This window comes from Lynx canadensis, chromosome D3 (genome assembly GCF_007474595.2).
Source record: "Lynx canadensis isolate LIC74 chromosome D3, mLynCan4.pri.v2, whole genome shotgun sequence".
Classification (NCBI taxonomy): Eukaryota; Metazoa; Chordata; class Mammalia; order Carnivora; family Felidae; genus Lynx; species Lynx canadensis.
Genome location: NC_044314.2, coordinates 65,115,225 through 65,128,842, shown reverse-complemented (window position 1 = coordinate 65,128,842; position 13,618 = coordinate 65,115,225). Strand labels below are relative to the sequence as shown.

Here is a 13,618-nt window from a genome sequence, read left to right as displayed (position 1 = left end):
GTATGCAGCTTCCCTCTGAGCTCGGCAAAGGGCACCGGCCTGAGGGCAGGACCCCAGGACTCAGGCTCGGTGGTGTCCCTGACCACAGCTGGTGCCCCCCTCTTGCCAAATTTTGGCATCTTTGCTATGGATTGGGAACAATCACCTGGTTCCTGGGGGCAGGAGAGGACTCAGTGACACAAAGAATGCAATGGTGGACACAGCAGCAGGCCATGTGGCTGGCCAAGAGGTTATTATTATGGCTATCTGGGGTTGCGGGCTTCCTCCCCACCCACCCTAACCCACCCCACCTGCCCAAGTAACTGGAGTTGTTCATGAACAGTAAGGCTCTGGGCAAAATGTTCCCCACACCAGCACTGGCCACGGCCCACTCCCCAAAACCCAAAGCTAGGCACTTGGGCTAAGGCTTTAAGGTCTGGGGGTCCCCTCAGCATGGGCAGGCCTGCAAACCTGAGCTGGCTCAGACAGAAGGGACTCCCAGCTCCTCAGGGCTCCTGAGGAGGTGGGGTGAGGGCAGAGCAAGCATGGGCGGGCCTCCAGCTCGATTCACGGACTGGTGGGCTGGGCTCCTGGGAGGGCAGCTGGCTGGGGGGCTGCACAGTCTGTACCGTCTCCTCCAGGTTGGTGCTGGGGAACACCACGTAGCGTGTGGTGGTCAGCTCTGGCAACTCCCGCTGATTCTCTTTGCTGTGCCAGATGCCATAGCCAAAATACACGGCGAGCCCTGCAGGAGTTGTGGGAGACTGAAGGGCAGGTCCCGGCCCTGCTTGCTCTCCTTGCCTTCTTCCTGCAGCCCACCCAGGGCCCCAAGTCTGGCCCCCACTCACCGATCAGCAGCCAGATGGAGAAGCGCAGCCAAGTCAGGTAGCTTAGCTTCAGCATGAGGCAGATGTTGAGGAGGATACTCAGGGCTGGAGTCAGGGGCACCATGGGGATCTGAGGGGGAAGAGCAGGGCTGGGCTGGGCTGCAGAGAAAGTCTGCTGGCTCAGGGCCTGATTCCTCAAGAGTCCACAGAGCCGTTCTCCACCTCTGGAGATTCTGGAAACAAGCGCCCACTTGCCATGCAGAAAGAGAGGGAGATGGGCATACTGGCCTCCCCAACCCTGTGAGCCCTGATTCATCCTGCTACAGTAGAGGAGGAAGGGGCAAAGAGAGCTAGCTTGGCTGACGGCCAGTGGGGATTGGCTGGGGAAGGTACCTGGAAGGTGTCTTGCTGGCGCCGTTGCTGGTGGGCCCCCAGGATGAGGAGGCTGAACAGAAACATGACAGAGCTGAGCAGGAGCAGCAGGATGTAGCCCCCGTATGGGAGGTGCAGGGCTGAGTCCCCGAAGACCAGTACACAGGCCAGGGTGATGGCCGAGGCCACCAGGATGCCGAGGGCCCAAGCCACAGCAGCTCCAGGGCTGTACCTACCTAGAAAGCCCAGGTAGGGCCTTAGGGCTGGCCGCAGCTGCCCAGGCTCGGGGGCTAAGTCCTGCTCAGTGCCCACCAGCTGTATGTGGTCCGAGAAAGAATGGTACTCTTTGACGCTGGGGTCAGGGCTGGCTGGGCCTGAGGAACTGGACGGAGGGGTCCTCTGGAAGCGTAGCACAATAATGCTGGTGGCCACGAAGGTGTAGGCCAGCAGTGTGCCAATGGACAGGAACTGGACCAGTGCCTCCAGATCCAGCAGCAGTGCCAGGCAAGTCATGAGGCCCCCGAACACAAGGATGCCAGCCATGGGCACCTGCGTCCGGGGGTGCACTTGGGCAAACACCTGGAAGAAGAGCCCATCGACGGCCATGGCATAGACGATGCGTGGCAGGGAGAAGAGACTGCTGAGCAGGACAGTGTTCATGGCTGTGGCAGAGGGTGGGGGACTGGTCAGCATGGTGACAGGCCTACCAGGGGCCTCTTCTGCGAGCCAGGGCATGCCCAACCCCTTGGGAGCACGGGCATGCGTTTGTCTGGGATCTCAAGGTGAGCCTGAGGGCTTACTCCCCACCTCCCCCCCACCAGAAATGGGGCACCTTAGTTTAGGTGACAGGTCCATCAGAGAATCTGATGAGGGCTAAGTCCTTCTCCCAGGAAAGGACCTGGAAGCACATGCTCAGAACCAACATCTAATGTACAATTAGGAGGGGACAGTGGGTAGATCCCTCTCAACAAGCCTAGGTGGAGAGTCTAATAATTAGCAACTTCCTGGGCCCAATATGCAACCAGTAACAGACCCAAATTGGAGATGTGATCCCTGGGAAACTTAGGGCAGGGCCCCACTGCCCCGGTCACTTCCACCGTGCCTGAATGGCCCCTTACCGCAGATGGAGCCAGCTGCCACAATGAAGCCAGCCCAGCTATATCCCCGCCGGTAGAAGGCATCAGCGAGTGCGGAGTCAGGGTCCAGGCTGTGCCAAGGCACCATGAGGGTGAGCACGGTGGAGACAAGAATGTAGGCGCCAGCTGCCAGGCCAAGTGAGATGGTAATGGCTACAGGCACAGCTTGCTTTGGGTTTCTGGCCTCCTCACTGGAGGCAGCAATGACATCAAAGCCCACAAAGGCATAGAAGCAGGTGGCGGTGCCAGCCATGATGCCAGAGAAGCCAAAAGGTGCAAAGCCACCCTCCTCAGCACTCCAGTTGTGCGGGCGGGCGAGGATAAATCCCAAGATGATGATAAAGAGGATGATGACGAGGCTGACAACAGAGAAGGTGTGGTTGAGCCAGGAGGAAACCCGGGCTCCGCAGGAGATGAAGACAGAGGCCAAAATTATAATGCCAGCAGCCAGGAAGTCTGGGTAGTGGGCCAGCAAGGGCACCTGCCAGGTTCCAACATAGGCCTCGGTGAAGTTGTGGATGCGGTGGTTGAACATGGCATCCAGGTAGCCACTCCAGGCACGGGCCACGGCTGCACCACCAATGAGGTACTCGAGGAGCACATTCCAGCCGATGAGGAAGGCCCACAGCTCACCCATGGACACATAGGTGAACAGGTAGGCAGAGCCCGTACGTGGCAGCCGTGCCCCAAACTCTGCATAGCACAGAGCTGACAGCAAGGAAGCCACGGCAGCCACAGCGAAGGACAAGAGCACCGCAGGGCCAGCCATCTGCTTTGCCACAGTGCCTGTGAGCACATAGAGGCCTGAGCCTACCATGCCACCCACGCCCAGCAGGGTCAGGTCCAGCGTGGACAGGCAGCGCCGCAGTGATGTCTCCATGGTGGACTCCTCCAGTGGCTTCAGTCGGTTCAGCTTCTGGCAGAAGCGCGCCAGGCTGGCAGTGCTGGGCAGCCCCCTGAGCATGATGGGCACATAAGAGGAGCACCAAGCCAGCTGCCGGCACCTACCAGGGCAAGAGGGGAATGACAGGCTGACCAGTTAGGTTCGGGCCAAGCTTCAGTCTGCTCTGTCCATCCATCACCCACACACACACACACACACCCGGACCGAACACCTGCATAGCTAGCTTGCCTGAGGGTTGGGATGAGTCAGAAGTGGGCAGGAGGTCACAGGGAAGCCTCTGGGCAGGTGAAGGAACCTCTTGCAGCTGGACCTGGGCGTGCTTGGGGGGCCAGGGGTGGGGGTGGGTCTGAAGGTGGAAAGGGTGCAGCTCCAGGAGGTGTGGTTGGGAAACTCTCCTTGGTCTGGCATCCAAGAGCAAGGTGGAAGCCCCAGACTTCCCGGGAGCTGGGCAGGTCTCCAGGCCTCCAGGCCCCGGAACAGGAGCAGCCTTGCTGCCCTGGGCGGGGACCAGGCGGCCATCTGGCCTCAGACATTGGCACTCACCACTACCCCCACCCCCCGCTCCCTCCCTGGCCCCGTGAGACTTGGGGACAGACGCACAGGCCCAGAGGTGGGGCTCTCTTAGCCCTGCACCAGAAGCCAAAGCTTCTTTCTCTGCCCCCGCCCCGATAGGCTACCGCCTCCGCTGCTGCCCCTAGAGCCAGTTCCACCCGGATATCCAAGTCTTTGCCTCCTTTCAGGCCCCAGTACGTCCCTACAGGACTCGCTGAGACTTACCTGCTGTCACCGCTGCCGCCGCTCTGCGTGCTGTGCTTGCCTAGCCAGCTGGCGTCGCCCGTGCACAGAGCCCGCCCCCACTCCCCCTGCGCCAGATCCCCAGATCCAGCACGGCGCCCCACCCACCTCGCTGTCACACAAGTATCCAGATAGCCCACCGTACCCATACCTCACACGATCCAGACCAGAACTCACCAGATCTAGGGACGCCCTATTACTGTGTCTGGTTCACAGATGAGGAAGCCCAAGCCACCAGAAGTGACTAATCCAGATCACTGGGGTGGCCTCAGGAGGCAGGCAAGAGTAGGGACCAGGTCTGGAGGGATCTGGAATGCACCCCCTTGCTGTGGCTGCAGTAACCCTCCTTGATTCTTCATCCCAGCACATGTACTCTGCTCAGCCAGTTACTGTCCAAGATCCCCTCCCCCAATATTGGGGCATTTTGGGGGCTGCAAGGACTCGGGCAAGCCTCTGGTGAGATGAGGGTATGGGTCTGGCTGAGTGGCCCTGGCCAATCCCTGACCTCTCCTGTACGATGGGATGGCAGCAAGCCGCCCTCATACATTGCTGAGGGAGAGGGAGTGCACGGCTTTTGGGGAGTGTTCTGTGAGTTGAGGGAACTGCTGGCTGTTCTGAGCCTTGTTCTGAAAGGAGGCAAGTGGATTTGTGGGGAAAATCTATAGCTTTCCAGCTTGGGGCAACCCTAGGGTTCCTCAGATGCCAGTGACAGCCCATCCCAGCCTAGGAGCACCAATCAGGCTTGGAGGACCCTGGGGGACCCAAACAGCAGCTTCTCACTCATGGGTATCAGTGAGAGGTCATATGCTGGGCACCCACTCCATGCCATTTCCCACAGCATGGGCAACCCCCATGTCCCATCATGTAGCCATCACAAACTCACCTCAGACTTACTTATTCCTGGGGCTGAGGGGTCTTTGTCCCTCTGCACTTACTGCTTTTTGAAAGTGAAAAAGTTGGCTTGACATGGTCTTAACTTGTCAACAAAATGATGACAATCCATCCAAGCAAAGCAAGACCAAAATGGATTTTCAGGGCACCTGCAGCCTCTGTGTTTCAATGAGCTGGTGACAGGATGGTGGACTCCCAGACAAGATGGTGCCACTCAGAACACTCTGCCTTGGCCAATCCCCTTGATCCTTTCTGATACTTGGCTGATGTTATCTTAAAGAACTTCTCAGACGAGCTCCCACTTCCTGTAGGGACAACATCTCCCTTACTTCACTCCCCTTTGGCCAGAACGTAATCGAGCAGATGTTTCTTGTTCTGAAATGTCTCCACAAAAATCTAGAAAAATGCACTTCAACCTGAGAGACTGGGCCAGTTTTGTAACAGAAACTACCCCAAGGCCTATTAACAACTACCTGAGAGCTGGTACACGGTGTTTCAGAAAACTGTTTATCCACCCAGAGAAGGCTCTCACCACATATATGAGTATGTGTTTGAGGGCAAGCATGGTTGATACAGTGAATTGTAAACTTCCAGGGATATGACTCAGACAAGTTCTGGGGCCCCACTGAACAAGGCAGTTACACAGAGCAACCTATGAAGGTGGAGTGAAGCTAGAGCACCAAAAAGGAAAAAGAAGGAAGAGGAGGAGGAGGAAGAGAAGGGAGGAAGGGGGAAGAGGGGAGAGGGAATACTTCCCAACTTATTCTACAAAGCCAAAGGCATCACAAGAAAGCAAAACTACAGACCACTACCCCTTATGTACATAGATGCAGACTTTCTCAACAGAATACTACCAAATCGAATCCAGCAACATATAAGAAAGGTCAAGTAGTGGCACCTGGGTGGCTCAATTGGTTAAGCATCTGACTTGGCCTTGCGTCATGATCTCACAGTTCACGTGTTTGAGCCCTGCATCAGGCTCCACTGGTGGTGTGGAGCCTACTTGAGATTCTCTCTCTCTCTCCCTCCCCCCACCCCTCACCCTTCTCTCCCCACTTGCATTCTTTCTCTCAAAATAAATAAATAAACTTTAAAAAAAAGGGTCAAGTGGAATTTATCCCAGGAATGCAAGTTTGATTTAACACAGGAAAATCAAGCAATGTAACATGCCATACTAATAGAATAAAGGACCAAACCACATGGTCATCTTAATACATACAGAAGAAAGCACTCAACAAACCAGGAACATCCCTAGCCTGGTAGAGACTATCTATGAAAAACCCTTGACTAGTATACTCAAGTAGCGAAAAACTGAAAGCTTTCCCTTATTATCAAGAACAACATAAGGATGTCCACTCTCACTACTGGTACTCAACATTTTACTGGAGGTAGCAGCTATAGCAATTAGGCAAGGAAAAGAAATAAAAGGAATGCAAATTGGAAAGGAAGAAGTAAAAGTATATCTAGTCACAGATGATATGATCTTATGTACAGAAAATCCTAAGGAATCCACCCAACAAAATAACTAATAAGTCCAGCAAAGGTGCAGGGTACAAGAGCAATATACATAAATCAGAGGATCTAGTGTATAATGTGGTGACTATATTTGATAAGACTGTATTACACAATTGAAATTTTCTAAGAGAGTGGACCTTAAATATTCTCACACCAAAAAAGTAAATATATGATATGATGGATGTGTTAATGAACTATATGGGAAGAATCCTTTCACAGTGCTTAAGTAATTAAATCATTGTGACATGCACTTTAAGTATCTTACAGGATATCTCAATAAAGCTGGAAAAAATACTATATCTCACTAAAGCTGGAAAAAAAAATCTCCAAATCAATTGTATCCCTTCCTATACACTAGCAATGAATTATCCAGAATGAAATTAAGAAAATAATTCTACTTATATAATCTCAAAAAGAATAAATATATTCATAAAGATATTTAAAATATGTCAATTATATATCAGTAAAGCTGGGAAAAAGGATGCTTAGAATAATTTAAAAAATTTTAATGTCTATTTATTTTTGAGAGAGAGAGAGAGACAGCACAAGTGAGGGAGGGGCAGAGAGAGAGGGAGACACAGAATCTGAATGAAGCAGGCTCCAGGCTCTGAGCTGTCAGCACAGAGCCTGACGTGGGCTCAAACCCATGAACTGTGAGATCATGACCTGAGCTGAAGTCGAACACTTAACTGACTGAGCCACCCAGGCACCCCAATTCCTTCATGTCTTTTAATGGCTTGACAGTTCATTTCTTTTCAGTGCTGAGTAATATTACATTGTCTGGATCTATTATAGTTTATTTACCCATGCATGTACTGAAGGACATCTTGGTTGCTTCCCAGTTTTGGCAATCACACACAATCCACGTGCAAGTTTTGGTATGGACATAATCCGTCAACTGATTTGGATAAATATGGGCATATCTTGGAGATATTTCAGGTTTGATTCCAAAGAATAAAACAAATAGCACAATAAAGCAAGTCAAATGAAATTTTTGGTTTCCTAGTGCATATAAAAGTTATGTTTACGCTGTACTGTAGTCAAGTGTGCAACAGCATTATGAAAACCAATGTACATACCTTAATGAAAAAATAATTTGTTGTTAAAAATTGCTAAACATCTAGGGGCGCCTGGGTGGCGCAGTCGGTTAAGCATCCGACTTCAGCCAGGTCACGATCTCGCGGTCCGGGAGTTCAAGACCCACGTCGGGCTCTGGGCTGATGGCTCAGAGCCTGGAGCCTGTTTCCGATTCTGTGTCTCCCTCTCTCTCTCTGCCCCTCCCCCGTTCATGCTCTGTCTCTCTCTGTCCCAAAAATAAATAAACGTTGAAAAAAAAATTGCTAAACATCTTATGTACTTTTAGTGAGTCAATCTTTTTGCTGGAAGAGAGGGTCTTGCCTTGAGGTTGATGGCTGCTGACTGACCAGGGTGGTGGTTGCTGAAGGTTGGGGTGGCTGTGGAAATTTCTTAAAATAAGAAGACATGAAGTTTGCCTCATTGATGGACTCTTCCTTCCACAATTTATCTGTAGTGTGCAATGCTGTTTGATAGCATTTTATACCCACTAGAACTTCTTTCAAAATCGGAGTCAATCCACACAAATCCTGCCACTGTTTTATCAACCACGTCTGTTTTCTAAATCTTTTGTTGTCATTTCAACATCTTCACCAGGAATAGATTCCATCTCAAAAAACCACTTTCCTCTGCTCATCCATAAGAAGCAACTGCTCATCCGTTCAAGTCTTATCATGAAATTGCAGCAATTCATTCCCATCTTTAGGCTCCACTTGTAATTCTAGTTCTATCACATCTGCAACTACTTCCTCCGCTGAGGTCTTATACCGCTCAAAGTTATGTATGAAGGTTGGAATCTACTTCTTCCAAATTCCTGTTAATGTTGATATTTTGACCTCTTCCCATGAATAAGAAATGTTCTTTAAAATTTAAATTAAAAAAATTTCTTCAATGTTTATTTTTGAGAGAGAGAGCATGCAAGCAGAGAGAGAGAGGGAGACACAGAATCTGAAGCAGGCTCAAGGCTCTGAGCTGTCACCCTAGAGCTCAATTCAGGATTCAAACTCACAAGCTGTGAAATCATGACCTGAGCCGAAGTTGGACGCTTAACTGATTGAGCCACCCAGGTGCCCCTGAATCAGAGATGTTCTTGATGGTATCTAGGATGGTGAATCCTTTTCACAACATTTTCCATTGACTCTGCCTAGGTCCATCAAGGGAATCACTATCTATGACAGTTATAGTCTTGTGAAATGTATTTCTTAAATAATAAGACTTTAAAGTTGAAATTACTCCTTGATTAATGGGCTGCAGAATGGGTGTTGTGCCAGCAGGCATGAAAACAACATTAATGTCATTATACATCTCCATCAGAGCTGTTGGGTGACTGCTCACTGTCAATGAGCAGTAATATTTTGAAAGGAATCTTTTTTTTCTGAACAGTAGTTCTCAATAGTGGGCTTAAAACATTCAGTAAACCATGTTGTAAACAGCTGTGCTATCATCCAGGCTTTGATGTTCTATAGAGCACACGTAGAATAGATTTAGCATAATTCTTTTTTTTTTTTTTGACTTAGCATAATTCTTAAGGGCCATAGGATTTCTGGAATGGTAAATGAGCATTGGCTTCCACTTAAAGTCACCAGTTGCATTAGCCCCTAATAAAAGAATCAGCCTGTCCTTTGAAGCTTTGAAGCCAGGTATTGACTTCTCCTCTCTAACTATGAAAGTACTAGATGTCATCTTCTCCCAATAAAAGGCTATTCCCATCTACATTGAAAATCTGTTGTTTACTTTAGCCACCGTCATGAATTATCTTAGCTAATCTTCTAGATAACTTGCTATAGCTTCTACATCAGCACTTGCTGCTTCACACTGCACTTTTTGTTGTGGATCTGGCTTCTCTCCTTAAACCTCATGAAGCAACCTCTGCTGACTTCAAACTTCTCTTCTGCAGCTTTCTCACCTCTCTTGGCCTTCATGGAATTGGAGAGAGTTAGGAGATTGCTCTGGATTAGGCTTTGGCTTAAAGGGAATGTTGTGGCTGGTTTGATCTTCTATCCAGACCACTAAAACTTTCTCCAGATCATCAATAAGGTTGTTTCACTTTCTTATAGTTTCTCTATCATTCATGTGTTCATTGGAGTAGCACTCTCAATTTCCTTCAAGAACTTTTCTTTTGCATTCTCAGCTTGGCAAACTGTGTGGTGCAAGAGACCTAGATTTTGGCCCATCTTGGCTTTGGACATGCCTTCCTTACTAAGCTTACCCATTTCTTGCTTTTGATTTCAAATGAGAGAGGGGCGCCTGTGTGGCTCAGTTGGTTAAGCGTCTGACTTCGGCTCAGGTCATGATCTCATGGTTCGTGAGTTCGAGCCCCACATCAGGCTCTGTGCTGACAGTTCAGAGCCTGGAGCCTGCTTCAGATTCTGTGTCTCCCTCTCTTTCTGGCCCTTCCCCTCTCAAGCTCTGTCTCTCTCTCTCAAAAATAAATAAATATTTAAAAAATTAAAAAAAAATTGAGAGATACATGACTCTTCCTTTCACTTGAACACTTAGAGGCCATTGTAGGGTTATTAATTGGCCACTTTCAATATTGTTGTTTCTCAGGGAATAGGGAGGCCTGAGGAGGGGGAAAGAGATGAGGGAACAGGTGCCTGATGGAGCAATCAGAGCACACACACAACATTTATTAAGTTTGCCATCTTATGTGGGCATGGTTTGTGGCACTGCATAACAATTACAATAGTAACATCAAAGATCACTGATCACAGATCACTATAGCAGATGTAATAATGATAAAATTTGAAATATTATGAGAATTGCCAAAAAATGTGACAGAGACACAAAGTGAGTAAATATTGTTGGAAAAATGGCACTGATAGACCCCCTCAATGAAGTCTGGCAATGCTCAATTCAATTTATAAGATTTATATAAAAAACTTCAATAAAGTGAAACAATAAAACAAGTATGCCTATACCAAGGAGTGTGATTGCTGAATCATCCGGTAATAATATGTTTAGTGTTTTAAGAAACTGCCAAGCTGTCTTCCAAAATGGCTGGACCATTTTACATTCTCACCAGCAATGAAAGGGAGTTGCTATTGCTCAGTATTCTCAGCAACATTTGGTAATGTCAACATTTTGGATTTTCTCCATTCTAATGGGTGTGTAGTAGTATCTTATTGTTATTTTCATTTTCAATTCTCTAATGACATATGATGTTGAATATCTTTTCATATGCTTATCTGTATATCTTCTTTGGTAGGTGTTTGTTCAGATCTTTTGCCCATTTTTAATTGGGATGTGGTTTTCTTGTTGTTGAGTTTTAAGAGTTCTTTGTGTATTTTGGATAACAGTACGTTATCAGATTTATCTTTTATAAATATTTTCTCCTAGATTATGGCTTGTCTTCTCATTCTTTTGATGGCCAATTGATTTAAAAAATTTTTTTTAAACATTTATTCATTTTTGAGAGACAGAGACAGAGCGTGAGCAGGGGAGGAGCAGAGAGAGAAGGAGACACAGAATCTGAAGCAGGCTCCAGGCTCTGAGCTGTCAGCACAGAGCCCGACAAGGGGCTCAAACACAAATCATGAAATCATGACCTGAGCTGAAGTCAGATGCTTAACCAACTGAGCCACCCAGGCACCCCTAAATTAACATTTGTTAACTAGATCCCTGGAGGCACTGGATGGTGAACCTAGGTTTAATAAAAGGCCATAAAAATTTTGAAATAGAGAAGTTTATTACTCACAGGTCCTAGAGGGGGTACATAGCATACCTTGAAGGACCACACCAGGAGGTTAAGGCAGGGTGCAGACTGAGAGCTCGCAGAACCTATTGCACATGCCTTTATTAAGGTCTGCAGGTGGAGTACTTTGGGGTTCCCAGGCTAAGACTGGATTGGTCTATTCAAACTCAAAAGAGCGGGTTTTGGTAAACACTGCAGAGGTGTTATCTAAAGAGTGCACAAGGGGAACGCCCGCCCAGGGGGTGGCAGTGAGAATGCTTATCCCAAAGGCTACTGGGAGAATCATATCAGGAACTTACATATACTTGTGAATAAGTGGGCTCTTATCTAGGGCGTACACTCTTGGGAGGGGCCAGTATCAGTTTAAGATCCCTGTAGGCTACTAAGCCACACAAAATAATTGCTGAGGCAGCAACATTACGGACTAGTTTAGATAAACTCTCCACAAACTCTTAGAAGAAAACATAGGAGTAAATCTTCATGGCCATGGGTTAGGCAATAGTTTTTAAATTAAAAAAATTTTTAAGGTTTATTTGAGAGAGAGACAGGAGAGACAGAGAGACAGAGCACGAGCGGGAAAGGGGCAGAAACAGAGGCAGACACAGAATCTGAAGCAGGTTCCAGGCTCCAAGCTGACAGCAGAGAGCCCAATGGGAGGCTTGAACCCATGAACCGCAAGATCATGACCTGAGCCAAAGTCGGACACCCAACCAACTGAGCCACCCCAGTTTAAAAACTTTTTAAATTTATTTATTTTATTAAAAATTTTTTAATGTTTATTTATTTTTGAGAGAGACGGAGCATGAGCAGGGCAGAGAGAGAGAGGAAGACACAGAATCCAAAGCAGGCTCCAGACTGCACGCTGTCAGCACAGAGCCCCATGCAAGGCTCGAACTCACAAACTGTGAGATCATGACCCGAGCTGAAGTTGGCCAATCAACCAACTGAGCCACCCAGGTGTCCCTTTAATGTTTATTTTTGAGAGAGACACAGAGAGAGAGAGAGTGCACCTGCACAGGCACTCCAGAAGGTGAGAGGCAGAGAGAGAGAGAGGGAGACAGAAAATTCAAAGCAAGCTCTATGCTGTCAGCACAAAGCCAAATGCAGGGCTCAAACCCACAAACTGTGAGATCATGACCTGAGCCCAGGTCTGACACTTAACCAACTGAGGCACCCAGGTGCCCCCAAATTTAAAGCGTTTGTGCTTCATAGGACACTATCAAGAAAGATAAAAGGTAATAATCTACAGAATGGGAGAAAATATTTACAAATCATGTATCTGGTAATGGAGTTGTATCCAGAATATGTAAAGAACTCTTGGGGCACCTGGGTGACACAGTCGGTTAAATGTCCGACTCTTGATCTTGTCTCATGTCATGATCTCACAGTTGGTGAGCTCCAGCCCAGCATCAGTTTCTGCGCTGACAGTGTGGAGCCTGCTTGGGATTCTGTCTCTTCTTCTCTCTGCCCTTCTCCGCTTGTGTGTGTATGTGCGCATGCACGTGCGTGCTCTCTCTCTCTCTCTCTCTCTCTCTCAGAAATAAATAAACTTTAAAAAATTAAAAAAAAAACTCTTAAGGGGTGCCTGCGTGGCTCAGTTGGTTAAGCATCTGATTCTTGATTTCAGCTCAGGTCATGATCTCACGGTTTGTGAATTTGACCCCATGTCGGGCCCCGCGCTGATGGTGTAGAGCCTACCTGGAATTCTCTCTGTCCCTCTCTCTCTGCCCACTCTCTCTCTCTTTCTGTCTCTCAAAATAAATAAATAAACTTAAAAAAAAAGAACTCTCACAACTCAACAATAAAAAGATAAATAGCCTAATTTAAGAATGGGTAAAGGATTGGTAATGGGACAGATGGTAGCTACACTTGTGGCAAAGTGAACATAGTATAATATGTAAACTTGTCAAATTGCTGAGTTGTACACTTGAAACTAATGTAACATTGTGTGTCAACTATACTCAAATAAAAAATAAATATATAGATATAAATGGGTAAAGGATCTAAGAAGGAATTTCCCCAAAGAAAATATACAAATGTCCAGTAATCACATGGAAAGATTCTTGTCATCATTCATCATTATGAAAAGCAAATCAAATCCACAGTGTGATGCTACACTTTGCACCCCCTTAGGATGGCTCTAGTCAAAAAGCCAGGTCATAACAAGTGTTGAAGATATGGAGTGGTTGGAACCCTCATACACTGCTGGTGGGAATGTGAGATGGTGTAGTGGCTTGGGAAAACTGCTGGGTACTTCTTCAAAATGTTGAACACGAAGTTACTATATGATACAACCATTATGCTCCTAGGTATATACTTGAGAAATGAAAACATGTATCCACACAAAACTGGCTCCTGAATTTTCATAGCACCATTACTCCTAATAGCCAAGAACTAGAAGCATTCAAAATGTCCATCAACTGATGACGGA

At 47.6% G+C, this 13,618-nt stretch overlaps 1 protein-coding gene across 1 annotated transcript; it reads right to left on the bottom strand.

Moving 5' to 3' along the window:
- Nucleotides 1–298: 298 nt before the first annotated feature.
- On the bottom strand, nt 299–4,022 carry SLC7A4 (solute carrier family 7 member 4). The gene is made up of 5 exons (XM_030306596.1): nt 3,996–4,022; nt 2,297–3,318; nt 1,200–1,840; nt 828–936; nt 299–724 (listed from the first exon to the last, which is right to left on the bottom strand). The coding sequence occupies exons 2-5, from the start codon at nt 3,276–3,278 to the stop codon at nt 486–488; spliced, it is 1,971 nt and encodes a 656-aa protein (XP_030162456.1). The 5' UTR covers nt 3,279–3,318; nt 3,996–4,022; the 3' UTR covers nt 299–485.
- Nucleotides 4,023–13,618: the final 9,596 nt, after the last annotated feature.

Coding starts and splice junctions, on each gene's coding strand:
- SLC7A4 (XM_030306596.1), bottom strand. CDS start 3,278: ATGCTCAGGGGGCTGCCCAGCACTGCCAGCCTGGCGCGCTTCTGCCAG. Junction 1,841..2,296: donor GGCAGCTGGCTCCATCTGCG/GTAAGGGGCCAT, acceptor CCTCTGCCACAG/CCATGAACACTGTCCTGCTC. Junction 937..1,199: donor GCCAGCAAGACACCTTCCAG/GTACCTTCCCCA, acceptor CTTCCCCCTCAG/ATCCCCATGGTGCCCCTGAC.